At 43.5% G+C, this 19020-nt stretch overlaps 1 protein-coding gene across 1 annotated transcript in view; it reads right to left on the reverse strand.

Moving 5' to 3' along the window:
- pkd1 (polycystin 1, transient receptor potential channel interacting) overlaps nt 1-19020 on the reverse strand; it is a 178907-nt gene that overhangs the window by 12523 nt on the left and 147364 nt on the right. Inside the window, 7 exon segments of the mRNA XM_033016786.1 lie at nt 2603-2728; nt 3766-3910; nt 6596-6714; nt 8121-8272; nt 14355-14549; nt 15344-15546; nt 16973-17100. Coding sequence (XP_032872677.1) covers nt 2603-2728; nt 3766-3910; nt 6596-6714; nt 8121-8272; nt 14355-14549; nt 15344-15546; nt 16973-17100 — 1068 coding nt within the window.

Consider the following 19020-nt stretch of genomic DNA (forward strand, 5'->3'; position numbering starts at 1 on the left):
ACATTGCTTTTGACGTGCTTCAGCTGGCAAGATACAAATCCAGTTACAATGCTCAAACTTCCAATTTTCACCATGACTGCACTCGGAAAACTGAGTGAACTCCTAAAACTAGAAACTTCTCGAGTAGTGATTACTCAGTTGTTCCTCAGATTCCTATTAAATCTTTCCCCTCTCACCTTAAACCTATGTCCTCTGCTTCTTGATTCCCCTATCCCAAGTAAAATACTCTTGTACAATTCATCCTATCTGATCCCCCCATGATTGTGTACAGGTTCCTATTAAATCTTTCCTCCTTCAAAAAGAACAGAACCTGAGGGATAACATTTCACACAAAGAATGGTGGCTGCTGGAGGAGATATTTGGAGGCAGGTACGATTGCAATGTTTAAAAAATAGATTGGGTAGACAATAGACAATAGGTGCAGGAGTAGGCCATTCGGCCCTTGAACCAAGCACCGCCATTCAATGTGATCATGGCTGATCATCCCCAATCAGTACCCCGTTCCTGCCTTCTCCCCATATCCCCTGACTCCGCTATTTTTAAGAGCTATCTAGCTCTCTCTTGAAAGCAGGGTAGATGCACATAGTCTCTTGCCCAGAGTAGGTGAACCAATAACAAGAGGTGAAGAGGGAAAGATTTAATAGGGATCTGAGAGGTCACATTTTCACACAAAGGGTGGTGGGTGTATGGAATGAGCTGTCAGAGGAGGTAGTTGGGGCAGGTACGATCACAACATTTAAGAAACATTTAGACAGGTTTAAATGGATATGGGCCAAACGCAGGCTGGTGGGACCAAAGTAGGTTGTACATCTTGATTGGGTTGGGCAAGTTGGGCCTGATTCCATGCTGTATGACTCTATGATACATCCATAGCCGTGGCCATACACTGACAGCAGGCCTGCCTCGCCCGCTGCAGAACCATGAATCTGCCTGAAGCTGATGCCTCGTCCGAGGCTAGTCTCCTGCTCGACCCCGAAGACCGGGAACCGGTGAGGAGGGATGGAGGGAGTCGGCGACGGACGCTGGACAAAGGGCCGATTTCAAGATGGCGGTGGATGGAGGGGAGGATCGATGAGCAGGCTGCGGGCTCACCTCCTGTGCTCTCGGGGGCGCTCTGGCGGGTTCGGGGGTCGGCTGCGAGAGGCAACGGGAGCACGGAATGGCAGAGCAGCGGTGGAGGACACCAACAGCATCACCAGGCCAAGCCAACCCCGGCAACACCGACACAGTGCCATTGCCAGGACAACTGGCCTTTATGGCCAAGATAACACTCTGTACTATTAAGAACTTTGAAACTTGAAGGGCACAAGATGGCGCCAGAAACGTGGAGGTTCTTTGTGTACTGCTTCGGTGAAGTTTACTATTCTTACACTACAGCATGGTGGCGCAGCGGTAGAGTTGCTGCCCTACAGCACGCAGCGCCGGCGTATGATCCCGGCTAAGGATACTGTCTCTACGGAGTTTGTACGTTCTCCCCGTGACCGTGTGGGTTTTCTCCGAGATCTTTGGTTTCCTCCCACACTCCAAAGACGTACAGGTATGTAGGTTAATTGGCTTGGTGTAAGTGTAAATTGTTCCTAGTGTGGGTAGGATAGTGTTAATGTGTGGGGATCGCTGGTCGGCGCAGACCTGGTGGGCCGAAGGTCCCGTTTCCGTGCTGTATCTCTAAACTAAACTACAATCGTTACACTTTTTGTACTTATCAATGATTGTGCTTATCTATTGTATGATTTTACCAGATTGCATGGAAACCAAAAAAATCTCACTGTGTCTAGGTGCATGTGACAATAAAGTATCATTGAATTCAATTATTACTATCATCCCTACTCCTCCATACGTTCTTCAGTTTTACAATCCTCCAATTATTGTTCTTCTAAAATTTGAAGGTGCACACCACCAGACTCAAGAACACCTTCCCCCAAGTTTCAAGTAACTTCACCATCAGGGCATTGATGACCAAATCAATGGCTTGCAAAGAGTTGTGGATGTAGCCCAGTCCATCACACAGATCAGACTCCCTATTATTGACTCCATCTACACTTCACGCTGCCTCGGAAAAGAAGCCAGCATAATCAAGGACTTTCCACACCCCAGTCATTCCTTCGTCTCCCTGTTCCCATCGGATAGAAGACACAGAAGCTTGAAAGCACATACCACAAAACCGACGAAGATGCCCCTACTATGCAGGTCCCATTTGCCTATGTTTGGCCCATAATCCCTCTAAACTGGAACCAGAGAGCAATCCTGAGCTACCACCTACCTCATTGGAGACACTCAGACCATCTTTAATCATACTTTACTGGACTTTATCTTGCACTAAACATTATTCCCTTCGTACACTGTAAATGGCTCAATTGTAATCATGTATAGTCTTCCCGCTGACTGGTTAGCACGCTACAAAAGATTTTCACTTACCTTGGTACACATGCCAAAATCTAAACTAAACTAAATTAAACTAGACCTTTCCAATCTATGTACCTGTCCTTGTGTCTTTTAAATCCTGTTATGGTATCCGCATCAACTACCTCTTCTGGCAGCCCGTTCTATATACCCACCACCCTCTGAGTGAAAAAGTTGCGATTTTCAGTAAAATGCCACTCACTTTCTGTCCAGCCAGTTGCTCTCCCGTAAGTGCCAAAGTGTGCGATTACTCTGCTCCTTTGTCCTGCCGAGATGTTGCACATATCCTCCACTGTCCCACGCTGTGGTCTGGCCCCAATACCATACCCTGGGGGCAACAAAGAATCAGATGCAATGATACTCACTTCACTTTGTGCGACGGGAATGTATATTTTATTGAGCCCTTCAACCCAATGATGAAAATGAGTATAAAAAGGACGCAAAGTGCTGGAGTAAACTCGGCAGGTCAGGCAGCATCTCTGGAGAATATGGACAGGCGACATTTCGGGTTGGGAAGAAAGACATAAAAATGCTGGAGCAACTCAGGGAGTCAGGCAGCATATCCGGTGAAAAGAAATAGGTGACGTTTCGGTTGCGATCCTTCTTCAGACCCGAAATGTCACCTATCCCTTTTCTCTAGAGATGCTGCCTGACCCGCTGAGTTACTCCAGCATTTTGTGTCTATCTTCTGTATAAACAAGTTTGTTCCTACACGTTTTGGGTTGGGACCCTTCTTCAGTCCCTTGCTTTTACAGAAGAAAATTAGATCTCTTCCCACTCCTTCCTCTCTCTTTGTTATAAATCTTATTGAAGATCTGTTTACATCACACCTAAATAATTATAGAGTTTAGAGATGCCCACCAAGACCAACATGTCCCATCTACGTTAATCCCACTTGCCTGAGTTCAGTCCATAACCCTCCAAACATATCCTACCCATGTACATGTCTAAATGTTTCTTAAAAGTTTCAATAATACTTGCCCCAACTATCTCCTCCGACAGCTCATTCCATTCCCCCACCACCCTTTGTGTAAAAAAGTTACCCCTCAGGTTCTTATTAAGTCTTTCCCCCCTCACCTTAAACCTATGACCTCTAGTTCTCGATTCCCCTACTCTGGGGCAAGAAATTCTGTGCATTTACCCGATCTATTCCTCTCATAATTTTCTACACCTCTAATCAAATGTTATCGAACCTCACTGTTATATCTTTGCACTAAATGTTGTGCCCATTATCCTCTATCTGTGCACTGTGGACAGCTTGATTGTATTCAAAGATTGTATAATATTTTTTCTGACTAGATGCTAGGCTTTTTATTGTGTCTCGGTACATGTGACAATAATAAACTAAACTGAATATATTCTTACTCTGACAGATCAGGCGTTGAGTATGACCACTTATTGCTCCGATTGGTAACTGGGTCCTTCCAACCAATCTCATAATCGCTGGTGTCCTGTAGCAGAGGGTAGTGCAGACATTGCCCATTCACTGGAGCTTGCTGAAGACATTGACCTGATGGAAAATTGGGGGCAGGAAGTAGAAAAGGAAATGTTGTTAGTCGTGAGAAGCCCAAGGTCTCTCTGTTCAACAGCATCAGTTACACAAGACTCAGTTTGTTCACCCTTCATACTGAAATGGATAACATTTTACCACATGGCATCGGCCAAATATTTGTTCACTCCCCATTGACCCTGTCCATCTCCCTTTAAAGACATTTTGCATCAGTCTCACAGCTTTTGCTTTCCTAGCTGTTTCTGAATCATCAGTACCTTTTGTTACAAGGGGCGGCGCAGTGGTTACAACGCCAGAGACCTGGCTTCGATCCGGACCACGTGTGTTGTCAGTACGGAGTTTGTATGTTCTCCCTGTGACTGAGTGGGTTTTATACATAGACATAGATACATAGACAATAGGTGCAGGAGTAGGCCATTCGGCCCTTCGAGCCAGCACCGCTATTCAATGTGATCATGGCTGATCATCCACAATCAGTACCCCATTCCTGCCTTCTCCCCATATTCCTTGATTCCGCTAGCCATAAGAGCTCTATCTAACTCTCTTTTGAATGCATCCAGTGAATCGACCTCCTCTGCCTTCTGAGGCAGAGAATTTCACACATTCACAACTCTCTGTATGAAAATGTTTTTCCTCATCTCAGTTCTAAATGGCCTCCCCTTATTCTTAAACTGTGGCCCTAGGCTCTGGACTCACCCAACATCAGGAACATGTTTACTACATCTAGCGTGTCCAATCCCTTAATAATTTCTATGATAACCTCTCATCCTTCTAAATTCAGTGAATACAAGCCCAGTCGCTCCATTCTTTCATCATATGACAGTCCCGCCATTCCGGGAATTAACTTCATGAACCTAAGCTGCACTCCCTCAATAAGCAAGAATGTCCTTCCTCAAATTAGGAGACCAAAATTGCACACAATACTCCAGGTGTGGTCTCACCAGGGCCCTGTACAACTGCAGAAGGACCTCTTTGCTCCTATACTCAACTCCTCCTGTTATGAAGGCCAACATGCCACTAGCTTTCTTCACTGCCTGTTGTACATGCATGCTTACTTTCAGTGACTGATGTACAAGGACACCCAGGTCTCGTTGTACTTCACTTTTCCTAACCTGACACCATTCAGATAATAATCTGCCTTCCCATTCTTGCCATCAAAGTGGATAACCACACATTTATCCACATTATACTGCATCTGCCATGCATCTGCCCACTCACCCAACCTGTCCAAATCACCCTGCATCCTCTTAGCATCCTCATCACAGTTCACACTTCCACCCAGCTTTGTGTTATAGGAAAATTTGCTAATGTTATTTTAATTCCTTCATCTAAATTATGAATGTATATTGAAAATAGCTGCAGTCCCAGCACCGAGCCTTGTGGTCCCCACTAGTCATTGCCTGCCATTCTGAAAGGTTTCTTCGGTTTCTTCCCACATTCCAAAGACTTACAGGTTGGTAGGTTAATTGGCTTCTGTACATTGTAAAATAGTCTCTAATGTGAAGGATAGTGCTAGTGTACGAGTGATCGCTGGACGGCATGGTGTCAGTGGGCCGAAGGGCCTATTTCAATGCTGTATCTGTAAAGTCCTTTTATCAAAGCTATTGTCTGTAAATACTGACCCCTGTAGCTAACAAACTCATCAGGAAGGCTGGCTCCGTCCTGGGGGCGGAGTTGGATTCACGGGAGGTGGTCCTGGAGGGGAGGATGCTCCTTAAACTGTAGAGCATCTTGGACAATTCAGCTCACCCCCTCCAACCTTAGGAGTACCTTCAGCAACAGACTGGTTCCAAGATGCAGTACAGAACGCCACAGGAGATCGTTACTCCTTGTGGCTATCAAACTGTACAACTCCTCCCCCTTCTGTCGTGGGGTATAATGACTCCTCCCCCCACCCACCACCACCACAATCTTATTTTACATCCCCAATCCTTTCCACTCGTCACTTTAATTTCATGGTTCATGTATTTTGGGTTTTATGTTTTCTCTAGGTAAGCCAACTGGTCGAATCACTTATGCAGTGGGGTGGAAGATTGTAGCCTTCACGTGGTCCGCCCTGTTTCGACTAATGCAATCAACCTGGCGTGCACAATCAAATAAGATCAAATAGAACAAGTTGTCCTACAACTTTAGGCTGTGTACGCCATCCGCAAGAAGAAGACTTATGCAGTAATCTTTTATGTGTTGAATGAAATCTGGAAATCCAAATACACCGTAGCTACCAGCTCTACACTCTGCTCGCTAAATCCTTGCAGAACTCTGAGATTAGTGAAAAAAATAATTTCTCTGACATATTGATCCAGCTTGCATTTTTCTACAAGCGCTCAACACAATTTCCTTAATAATGCCTTCCAACGTTTTCTCAATGATCAATCAGACTCATTCGCCAATGGTTTCTTGCTTTCTGACTCTCTCCTTTCTGGATTGAAATTTTCGATTTGCGATTACAACAGCAACTGCACTTTAGACTTCAGGGATACAGCGCGGAAACAGGCCCTTCGGCCCACTGAGTCTGTGCCGACCGGCGATCACCCTGTACGCTAACACTATCCTACACACGAGGGACAATTTACAATTTCACCAAAGCCAATTAACCCTTGAGAAGGTAATCTAATGGTTGTAGCACGCACTGGGACAATCCACCTACATGAAGGTTTCTGGGTGAATGCAAGATCTTCATGTTACCTTCGTTTATTTTCGAACGAACTTGGCGCAGCCGTGCACAGCCTAACAGAGTCTTGCTTTGGTTGTTGTAGAGATATGGAAGCAGTACCTTGCTCATCCATTTAAATAGCTCCCCTGATCTGAAAGAGAGCAGAGAATCAGATGGTCTCTAACATCGTGAAGGTTGCAAACTTAAAAATGAGCAGTAAAAACTTCAGAGTCTAAAGAGTCAGGCAGCACTTGTGGTTGCAAATGGACCATCAAATGTTTTGGGTTGAATCCAGATGGAGGGTCGTGATCCGAAACGTCGACTGTCCATTTCCCTCCACAGATGCTGCCTGACTGGAGTTACTCCAGTTCGTTGTTTTTGTTTCACTCAAGATTCCAGCATCTGCAGTTTCTTGTGTCTACAGCTCTTCTCTGATACCACACAGGGCAACGTAACCACTTAGAGTCATACAGCACAGAAACAGGCCCTTCGGCCCAACTCGTCCATGCCGACCAAGATGCCCCATTGTAGCTAGTCTCATTTACCCACATTTAGCCTATACATATCCCTCTAAACCTTTCCTATCCCTGTCAGACTGTTTTTTAAATGTTGTTATTGTACCTGCCTCAACTACCTCCTCTTGCAGCACTGGACTGTCCTCCCAAAGTCAGTACGAATGATTCATACAAGGAAAGAAAAGAAAATGGTCTATGATTTTCTTAGCTACTTAGATTTTACTCAATATTTTTAAGTACAGAAAACTCTAAGTGATGGAGACACAAGAGTCTGTAGATGCTGGAATCTTGAGCAAAACCAGTCCTGGAAGAACTCAGAGAGTCAGGCAGCATCTGTGGAGAATCAGTCTCTAGAAGAGTTCTGACTGTATTTCTCCCCTCCCCCTCCACCTATAATCCTTCCTCTAGCTTCACAATTCGCAACTCTTCAATCCATTTGTCTCCCACCTTCTGTCTTTACATCTCTGGCCTTTGTGCAATCATATCTTCAGCGTTCTTTGCCCCCTCGTGTGTTGGGAGCGGATGCAAAAGTGGAATAACGCAGAACTAGGGTGAACGGGTGATCGACTTAGTGGGTTGAAGAGCTTGTTTCCATGCCTTTCACTTGATCAGTAAGTAAAAAAAAGTCAGTCAACCAATCAATCAATCAAATCAATCAATCAATAACCAATTCATCGATAAATCAACCAACTAATCCATCAACCAACCAATCAATCGATCAATTGATCAATTAATCAACCAACCAATCAAAGAATCAATCAATGAATCAATTAACCAATCAACCAATAAAGTAATCAATCATCTAAACAATCAATCAGCCAACCAATCCAAAAAATGGCATTTGTGTACATTTGGGTGAATGTTGAAGGATGGACTCAGTACAGGTGAATGTTGAAGGATGGACTCAGCATGGACTCAGTGGGCCGAATGGCCTCGCCTTCTGCATCCGATTCCAAACCAGGTCATGATTTGAACATTGTGCCTCCATACCCAGGTGAGGATGCAGTTTGTTGGGTTTTAAGGTATAACTTTGTGCTCCTACCTTTTGATTTTGTGAAATTCCACTCCTCTCCTCACCCCAACCAGACCTTGTCGAATGGAGCTGTGTAGAAGGCGACTCTGGGCGTCTCTGAACGAGTCTCCATAATTAATCAGCAAGACCACCAGCAGGAAGAGCATGTAGATGATGAAGTTCTGCAAGGCAAGGGTTAATAAACTCCATCAGCCGTGATCACCCTCAGTGCCAACCATACCCAGTGAACCCCTGTTCAACATCAGCGCAACCAAACTCAGTGAGCCCCTTTCAACATCAACTCAACCAAACCTAGTTGAACCCCTGTTCTTTATTTTTTTAATTTTAAATATTTTATTTTATTAGAAGTAAGTACAATCATATGGCACCAAAGTGCCTAATATATATTTTCATAATACATTTTATGTACAGCTTCTTTTTTTTTGTTATAATAAAGAAAAATAAGAATAAGAAAAAAAAGAAATTAAATAGTAAAGGATAGAAAGACGTGAGATTATATAGTGTGTGAAGAAGAAAAAGAAGAATGAATGAAGAAAGTTGAAGAAAAGAAAATAGGAAAAAGAGAATAAGACATAAAGAAAAGAAGTAAGGAGATCATTGTTTATAATCTTGACCATCCCTCGTCCAGTCCTGAAACAGTTAGCTTTTACAATTGTGTTGCACCATATGATTCCAAAAAGACGACAAATGGAGACCAACTCGTTATGAATTGGTCTGATTTATCCATTAGGAGGAATCGCATTTCCTTAAGATGTGCGGTGTCCAACATACTTGCAATCCACATTTTAAGCGTTGGTATTGATGTATTTTTCCAAAATTTAAGTATTCATTTATTTGCGATTATTAAACCATAATTAAAAAATAAATTTTGAGATGGGTTCAATTTATTCCCATCTTCCATTACTCCAAATATAATCATTTCAGTATTAGGTTCCATTCTTATCTTAAATAATATTGTAAATATTTCAAAAATATCACTCCAAAATCTATAAAGTTTTATGCAGGATACAAAAGAGTGTGTTATAGTTGCGTTTTGGGATAGACATTTATCACAAATGGGGGATATATTTGGATAAAATTTGTTCAATCTTGTTTTTGAATAATATAATCTATGTAAAATTTTAAATTGAATTAGATTATGTCTTACATTAATCGAACATTTGTGAATATATATCAAGTACTTTTCCCATGTAAACTTCGTAATTTTTATCATTAATTCCCGTTCCCACTCTTCTCTAAGTACCTCTGTCGATGGTAGGTCTATATTTAAAATACTATTATATAAATATGATATTAATTTTTGAGAGTCAGCTTTAATATTCATTGCTTCTTCCAATAACTCAGGAGTTATTTTTTGATATCCTTGTATATATTTTTTCATGAAATCGCAAATCTGAAGATATTTAAAATATTGGTTGTTTTTCAATTAAAATTTTAATTGTAATTGTTGGAATGATCGTAGGTTTCCCATTTCATACATATCCCCGATCCTTCTAATTCCGAGACTTTCCCATTGGTTATATGTTTTTATCAATAAAAGATGGTTTAAATAAAGGGTTATTCGCTATTGGCATTAACAATGATAAATTTCTTAATTTTAAAGATAATTTTATTTGTTTCCAAATTCTTATTGTATCATGTATAATTGGGTTCTTCTTATATATTGTGTTGTTCAGTTTTTTCGGGGAGATGAGAACCCCTGTTCAACATCAGCGCAACCAAACCTAGTGGGCCACGTTCAATCTCAGTGCAACCAAACCCAGTGAGCTGTGTACACCATCAGTGCAACCAAACCCAGTGAGCTGTGTACACCATCAGTGCAACCAAACCCAGTGGGCTGCATTCAAAATGAGCACAGCCAACCCCAGCTGAAGTCAAGATATGTAGGAAGGAACTGCAGATGCTGGTTTACACCAAAGATAGACAATAAATGCTGGAGTAACTCAGTGTCTCTGGAGAGAAGGAATGGGTGACATATCGGGTCATGACCCGTCTTCAGACTGAGTCATGGGAGAGGGAGACATAGAGATATGGAAGGGTAAGGTGTGAAAATGAGAGATCAAAGGGGCAGAAGTTCAAAGAAAATGTAGAAAGGATCATTTTTGGCAGAGGGGAAGGTGACAACAGCTACACAATCAGTAAAATTTAATCAAGACAATGAAACTAGTCAGAGAACTAGAATGGGGGAGGGATGGAGAGAGTGGAAAAGCAAAGGTTACTTGATGTTAGAGAAATCAAAATTGGATTTCAAAGACAATGGAGGAGGCCCAGGACTGAACGGTCAATATGGGTATGAGGAGAGAGAGTTAAAGTGTTTAGCAACTGCCCAGCAATCCCCAAACACTAACATTATCTCCTTTTTCCTTTCTTCTCCCCGCCACCCCCCATCAGTCTGAAGAAGGGTTTCGGCCCGAAACGTTGCCTATTTCCTTCGCTCCATAGATGCTGCTGCACCCGCTGAGTTTCTCCAGCATTTTTGTGTACCTTCGATTTTCCAGCATCTGCAGTTCCTTCTTAAACACTAACATTATCCTACACAATAGGGAAAATGTATAATTTTACTGATGCCTATTAACCTACAAACCTGCATGTCTTTGCAGTGTGGGTGGAAACGGGAGCACCTGGAGAAAACCCACGCGGTCACAGGTGTGTAGGATAGAACTAGTGTACGGGTAATCGTTGGTCGGTGTGGACGTGTCTCTAAACTAAACTAAAAAACGAAAGGGCAGATGGACAAAATAGGTCAAGGAGTTAGATCTTAAGAGTCAGCTAAGAGTGGAAAAGAAGGTCTGGGCTGCTGAAGGCACTTCTACCATCAGTGGAGTGTCTAAAGGCCCTGTCCCACTTTCTCGAGTTACTCACGAACTCTCCGAGTTTTCCCCTTGATTCGAACTCGGGGAATGTCGGGTAATGTAGGTAGTGAGCTCGTAGGAGCCCGCAGGGGTCCGTAGATGTTTTGTAGCGGCTCGTAATGCCAGCCGTAGGAACTCGGGGCATCAGGCAAGTCGGGACGTTTTTTCAACATGCTGAAAAATGTCCACGAGTTTAAAAAATAGCCACGAGTACCTACGGACTGCTATTACCGTAATTCTCCAAGTTCGAATCAAGGGGGAAACTCAAGGGGAGAGTTCGTGAGTAACTTGGGAAAGTGGGACAGGGCCATTAGACTAAGGATGTGTAGATGGCTGGAGATGGAGCATGGACATCTTAATGGGCTGGTGCAGGATTAAGATGGATACGCAGAAAATATTTACGGGGGGTAAGACTTCAAAACAGGCCCTGTGCCGTTCTGGTTGACGCATTACAGCAAGGATGTTGGAAGCTTCAGAGAGTTTTACCAAATGCTGCCTGGATCAGAAGGTATCTCCTCCCGAGAATTCCAAGCTTTTGTAGGCAGACCTGCTCAGTGTGAACCTGCACATCGCTCGGTTGGGAGAGTGAAAATGCATCGGGTTTGTACACATTTCTAATACGGTGCAACGGACATTTTTTAAGCTTAAAAGGGATATATATTTGCACTTTATTCTTAAACGTGATGGCAAGCTCAAACTTTTAGAACGATTGACTTGTGACACCGATCGCAGCAGAACCATTGGCCAAGTATAGCGATTGATTACACTGGGCCTATACTCACTGGAGTTTACAACGATGAGGGGGGTGGGGGGGATCTCATTGCAACTTACTGAACAGTGAAAGGCCTGGATAGAGTGGATGCGGAGAGGATGTCTCCACTAGTGGGAGAGTCTAGAACCAGAGGGCATAGCCTCAGAATAAAAGGACATATCTTTAGAAAGGAGATGAGGAGGAATTCCTTTAGTCAGAGCATGCTCACTGCCACAGACAACTGTGGAGGCCAAATCATTGCATATTATTCAGTGTAGATTGATAGATATTTGATTGGTAAGGGTACGGGGGTTATGGGGAGAAGGCAGAAAAATTAGGTTGAGAGGGAAAAATAGATCAGCCATGATTGAATAGCAGAGTAGACTCAATGGGCCGAATGGCCTAATTCTGCTCCGATGACTTATTAATTTATGTTACACAAGGTGGCGTCCAATTGCTGTGTGTTGCAAACATCCGTTTAGAAAGTTAATTGGTGTCACTGTTACACCCAACTTTTGGAGACCAGTAGTGCACTTGGCCGGGCGATTTGATAGCCCTACTGTTCTGACAATGATGGATCTGCTGCCGTTAACTGCTGGCCTTGACATTGGAAAAAATCACTAACGTAATTCATGAATCACTGCAGAACCATCTACTCTTGCCAATTCTCCCCCCCTCAATATTTACTTTGGCTACTGTTGGAAAATTAAATAGCTACATCTTAGATGGAGCAAAATGCAAACCGTGGTCTGTGGCTTTGGAAAATTACATTCTTCTCTCAATGATAGCTTAAGTGAAGCATACTTCACTTTTATCGCAATTATATGAGGCTTACGCTGAGTCAGAGATTGCATTTTTGTTTAAAATCCCCCAATTGCTGGAAACTCTGAAATTAAAATAACCTATTGCAAAGGGCACCAGATATTTAGAGTAAAATATTGTGAGGCATTTTGTCAGAATTCACATTGAATTTTCCCTCTGGGTGCTGAGGCTTTGTATCAGTCCTGTAAAATCCAGTAAAGCCCGATCAAAGAAAGTCCGAGGGTCTCCAATGAGGTAGATAGTAGCTCAGGACAACTCTCTGCCAACAACTAGGGAGCAGTCCTGAGTTACTATATACATTATTCAAGACTCTCTGACTATCTTTGATCACTTTATCTTGCACTAAACCTTATTCCCTTTATCGTATATCCGTACACTATGGAAGGCTGGACTGTAATCATGTATAGTCTTTCCGCTGACTGGTTAGCTTGCAACAAAAGCTTTTCACTGTATCTCAGTACACCTGACAATAAACTAAACTCTAAAGAGTCTGTCCCGCTTGGGCTTCATTTGCGTGTCACGCAGATGGCGCGCGAAGATTTTGTACATCCCAAAATCCTGGGGCGCCGCACGTGACCGCGCGTCACTGCCTACGTCACCAGGCACCATGCGCGCATCACGTGCAAATGACGCCCAAGGGACAGGCCCTTAACTAAACACTCTTTTTTACTAGTGGTCTAATCAACTCATCATGTTTCGGTAGATTTAGACTTTAGACTTCAGAGATACAGTGTGGAGACAGGGCCTTCTGTCAACTGAGTCTGTGCTGATCAGCTAGCACCCTGTATAATAAGACTATCCCACACACTAAGGGTAATTTACTATTTTTATCGTAAACGATAAACCTACAAACCTGTACGTCTTTGGAATGTTAGAGAAAACCAGAGCACCCGGAGAAAACCCACACAGTTCACAGGATGAATGTACACGCTCTGCACAGTCAGTGCCCATAGTCGGGATCGAACCTGTGTCCCTGGCACTGTAAGGCAGCAACTCTACTGCTGTGACACTGTGCTGCCCTCGATGTTTGACCAGCTGAGATTTTAGTTATCATAGTCATACAGCATGGAAACGGGACCTTTGACCCACCTTGCCTACGCCGTACAAAATGCCCCATCTATACTAATCGCAACTGCCCGCATTTGTCCATTATCCTTTTAAACCTTTCCTATCTACAGTATGTACCTGTCCAAATGCAGTCCCTGATATTGAATGGAACTACAAATAACGAGGCCATTCAACCCATCTATTTGATACTCCATGCAAGCTTTCTCCGACACATTGCAGGTAGATAGGGGAGACAAAAAGGCTTTTAGCACATCGGCCTTCAACTGTCAGACTATTAAGTTTGAAAGTTGTGAGTTCATGTTACAATCATATAAGATGTTGGTGAAGCCACATTTAGAGTATTGTATTCAGTTCTGGGCACCATGTTAGATGAAAGATGTTGTCAAGCAGGAAAAGGTGCAGAGAAAAGTCATGAGAATGTTGCCAGAACTAGAGGGCCTGAGCTATAGGGAGAGGCTGAGCAGGCCAGGATTCTATTCCTCAGAGCGCAGAAGGATGAGCAGTGATCGTATGTACAAAATCATGAGAGGGATAGCTTGTATAGAAGTACAGAGTTTCTTGCACAGAGTAGGGGAATCGAGAACTAGACATAGGTTTAAGGTGAGGGGGGGGAAGATTTAACAGGCAACTGAGAGGCAACTTTTGCACACAAAAGGGTGTCTGGAAGTCTGGAAGGTGGGTGTCTGGAAGGAGCTGCCGGAGGAGGGAGTTGAGGCAGGAACGATTGCAACATTCAGGGGTGAGAGATACCTTGAGCATCTTGTGAAGAATCTGGACCTTCCTCGCCTCTTCCCGGGCTTGCAGGAGGCTGTATCCTTGAGGAGGGCGGACTTTTCCGATCCTCTCCGAGATCTGTTCCACGCGCGGTTTCTCCACCAGGTTGTCATCTTCATCCGGGTGGATGCGCTTGGCAATCAGCGAGAAATAAAGTGCTTCGGTCAGAACCTATCAGAGCAAGAGGATCGAGGGAGCACTGTCACTGAGAGGGAAGATCTGTAATTCAAGTGTGATTACCATTCCAAGAGATTCACCCGCAGTCCGTAATGCTAGACCCACTACACAACAGGGACATTTAGTGTGTTAGTTTAGTTAAGAGATACAGTGCAGAAACAGGACCTTCGTCCCACTGAGTCCTCATCGACCAGCGATCACCCTGTGTAGGCTTGAAGGGCCGAATGGCCTACTCCTGCACCTATTTTCTATGTTTCTATACTAAGGCAATTTACAATCTTTGCCAAAGCCAATTAATCTACAAACCTGTATTTCTTTGGAGTGTGGGAGGAAACCGGAGCACCCGGGGGAAACCCATGCGGTCACAGGGAGAACGCAGAGACAGCACCCGTAGTCAGGATCAAACCCGGGACTCTGGCGTTGAAAGGCAGCAACTCTACAGCTGTACCACCGTGCCACCGCTAAGATTAGAGATAAGAGGGTGGCACAGTGGTACAGATGCTGCCTTACAGAGCAGTGAGCCTGGTTCTATCCTGACTATGGGTGCTGTATATACAGAGTTTGGACGTTGGTAAGGTTACATATAGAGTATTGTGTTGTTATGGAAACCATGTTATAGGAAAGATGTTGTCTTTAATACAAAACATAAATACAATAATTGAAGGTGAAGATTTGATATTTTGCATTCTATTTGTGTAACAAATAGGCTAGGATTTACAAGATAATTGCAAACGCATTGCATTTCATGATCTCGAAAAGCTTAAGAGCTAAATGTTGCTAAAACGTGCCTTCAAAGGTTCCAGGAGGAAGAATGAGGAGAGGATGCTGAAGATTCCTGAGATGAGCCACATGAGAGCAACCCTTGGAGTGAAGCAAACTCCGATCCAAAGGCACACGCTGATGGAGGCAGAGAAGAGGAGGAAACAGAGGGCGTGGGCTGTGTAACTGCACCAGAAGGGGAAGAGGCATCGCTCTGGAGGGTCACTGAAAGCTGTTGAGACACAAGAATATTAGGCAACATTAAACAAATCCAATCAGCCATGGGCACAGCAGCACTGGCTAAATTAATGCACAAGCATCGAGAAGCTTGGGACATCGATCTAGTAATGTGGCTTCAAATGCCATCATGGCAGCTGAGAACATTGTTCAATCTGAAGAAGGGTTCTGACTCTGCTCTGCTTCGTAGTTCTGCTCTATAGGAACAAAGAACTGCAGATAGCAAAGATGGACACAAAGTGCGAGAGTAACTCAGCGGGTCAGGCAGCAGCATCTCTGGGAAAAAAAGGATGGGTGATGTTTCAGGTCGGTACCCTTCTTCCAACTTCTTCTTCTCCCTGCTCCGATCTTGCAGAAGATACAGAAGCTTGAACACGCATAGCACCAGACTCAGGAACAGCTTCTTCCCCTCTGTTATCTGGCTTCTGAACGGTCCCTCCATAAGCTGTACTGTCCGATTCACCTCTAACCCATTGCGGACATTAAGCTTGTCTAAATAACTGATGAGATAAAACTCTGAGAACTATAATCTGCACTCTGTATCATCCCCTTTGCCCTATCTATTGTACTTGAGTTTGAACATATTATATCATCTATGTATTGTATATCTGATTTGTTTGGATAGCATGCAAAACAAATCGTTTCACTGTACCTCGGTACATGTGACAATAATAAACCTAAATCCCAAACCTAAATGGAGGCACAGTGGCGCAGCTGGTAGAGCCGCTGCATCGCAATGCCAGAGACCCGGGTTCGATCCTGACCTTGGATGCTGTCTGTGTGGAGTTTGCATGTTCTCCTTATGACTGCGTGAGTTTCTTCCGGGTGCTTTGGCTTCCTAAAGATGTGAGGGGTGATATCAATGGCAGAGGTACCTTAACCCAACGTCAATGTGTTAAATTCCTCAAAACCAGACGGCTTCACCCGGGATGCATGTTCGGTACATTAACGTACAGTATGATGAGCGTTTGAAAGCACTGGGCCTTAGTTTAGAGTTGGAGTGGAGTTTAGACTGCGCTGGAGTTTAGAAAGATGAGGAGGGATCTCATTTAATCTTACCGAATAGTGAAAGGTTCTAGATGGAGTGGATGTGGAGAGGATGTTTCCACTAGTGGGAGAGTCTCGGACCAACCTCAGTTTAAAAGGACCTATCTTTAGAAAGGTGATGAGGAGGAATTTCTTCAGCCAGTGGGTGGTGAATCTGTGGAATTAATTCCCACAGACGGCTGTGGAGACCAAGTCATGGGGTATTTTTAACGCAGAGATTAACAGGTTATTGATTAGTAAGGGCATCTAAGGTGATGGGGAGAAGGCAGGAGAATTGGGTGGAGAGGGAGACATAGACCAACCATGATTGAATGACACTCGATGGGTTGAATAGCCTAATTTTTCTCGTAGGACTTATGAACATGGACATTTACCTATTCTTCTGGTGTTGGCCATCCTCCCAATACCTTGGGTGGGCCGGATGACTTGCCCAAAGTCACTGGCCTTGTGGTGAATGGCAGCTTCCGTTGGCACCTCTTCATTTCCACTGATTATTTCTGTCCTGAAGAACAAAATGCATTAAAAAACATTAGTAAAACTGAAAAGATGAGATATCTCAGCAAATCCCAACTGTCGTGAGAGGAATAGATAGGGTAAATGAACACAATCTTTTACCCAGAGTAGGGGAATCAAGAACCAAAGGACAGAGGTGAGTATTACGTTCAGTTTTGGTCACCCAGTTATAGGAAAGATGTTGTTAAGCTGGAAAAGGTGCGGAGAGGGTTTACAAGGATGTTGCGAGGACTTGAGGGCCTGAGCTATATAAAGAGGTTGAGCAGGCTAGGACTTTCTTCCATCGACTGCAAGAGGATGAAGGGTGATCTTATTGGTGTGTAAGATCATGAGTGAAATAGATACGGTAAACGCACAGTCTTTTACCCAGAGTAGGGGAATCCAGAACCAGAGGGCATAAGGTTAAGGTGAGGGGGGGAAAGATTTAATAGGAACCTGAGGGGTAACTTTTTTACACAAAGGGTGGTGGGTGTATGGAAGGAGCTGCCAGAGAGACGTAGTTGAGGCAGGTACTATCACAACATTTACGAAACATTTAGACAGGGACATGGATAGGATAGGTACAGAGGGATATGGGTCAAACATAGGCAAGTGGGACTAGTATAGATGGGACATTAGTCGGCGTGGGCAAATTGGGCCAAAGGGCCTGTTTTCTTGCTGTATGACTCCATGACAGTCTTGGATATCAATCTACACTTACATACCAAGCCCATTCCAAGGTTATCTAGCACATTGGTAGGAATCTAAGGTGTACGATGGTCATTAAGCATCTGGAATAAAGCTGATGTAGTAGACTTGCCTGAATTCTGTTCCATTTACATCACCGAGAGTCAAGAGACAAGAGTCATGAGTATTTAATTGTTATATACTGTATGTACCACAAATTGAACTTAAACTCTTCTTTGGAGCTTCACAACATGTCAGCAAACAAACAAAAAAGTTCAATAAGTAAAAAAAACCTAAATATTTGTGCAATTTTCAGGGTGGCAGTGACGCAACGGTAGAGTTGCTGCCTTACAGCACCAGAGACCTGGGTTTGATCCTGACTGTGTGAATGAAAAAATGAAGTGCTGATGTAAGCAAATGGAAAAATAAGCCTTTGACTGTGAAAGGCAACAGATGAATGTTGCTTTTTCTATATCTTCAAATTTACAAATAAAGTTTTGGAAATACAATTGGAATAAAATGAGCTCTGACATTAATGTCTTACATGCTGGACCACTCGCCCCCCTGCAGGAACTATACATCAGGAGGTGCAACTCCAGAGCCAATAAAATCATGGGAGACCCCTTCCACCCATGCAACGGACTGTTCCAGCTGCTACGGTCAGGCAAACGCCTCCATTGCCATGCTGTGGGAACGGAGAGGTTGAGAAGGAGTTTCTTCACAGAGGCCATTCGGACTGTAAACTCCTATCTCACCAGGGACTAACTTTACTGAACGTTTTTCCTTCCAATATTTAATATGTAAAAGAATATGTGTGTGTCTATGATTGTGTTTATAGTTTGTTTGGTTGTTTGTCTTTTTGCACAAAGTCCGCAAGCATTGCCACTTTTCATTTCACTGCACATCTCATATGTGTATGTGACGAATAAACTTGACTTGACTTGACTTGACAATGGAAGTTAATCAATGACTTGGTGGTATTGACATTGTATTATCCCAGGGACCGAGATACAGTGAAAGCCTTTGTTTTACGTGCTATCCAGACAGTTCATACCATTAGTGATGACATCATGAAGTGCAAAAAAGAAAATAAACAGATGTGCAGAATATATTGTTACAATTATAGAGAAAGAGCAGGTGTTAACAAAGTGCAAGGGCCACAATGAGGTAGATTGGAAGATTGGGAATTCACCCCCAGCAGAAGAAAGATCAGGAAAGAGACTGCTCTTGAATCTGGTGGTTC

The sequence above is a fragment of the Amblyraja radiata genome, unplaced genomic scaffold (assembly GCF_010909765.2).
Source record: "Amblyraja radiata isolate CabotCenter1 unplaced genomic scaffold, sAmbRad1.1.pri scaffold_4_ctg1, whole genome shotgun sequence".
NCBI classification, from domain to species: domain Eukaryota; kingdom Metazoa; phylum Chordata; class Chondrichthyes; order Rajiformes; family Rajidae; genus Amblyraja; species Amblyraja radiata.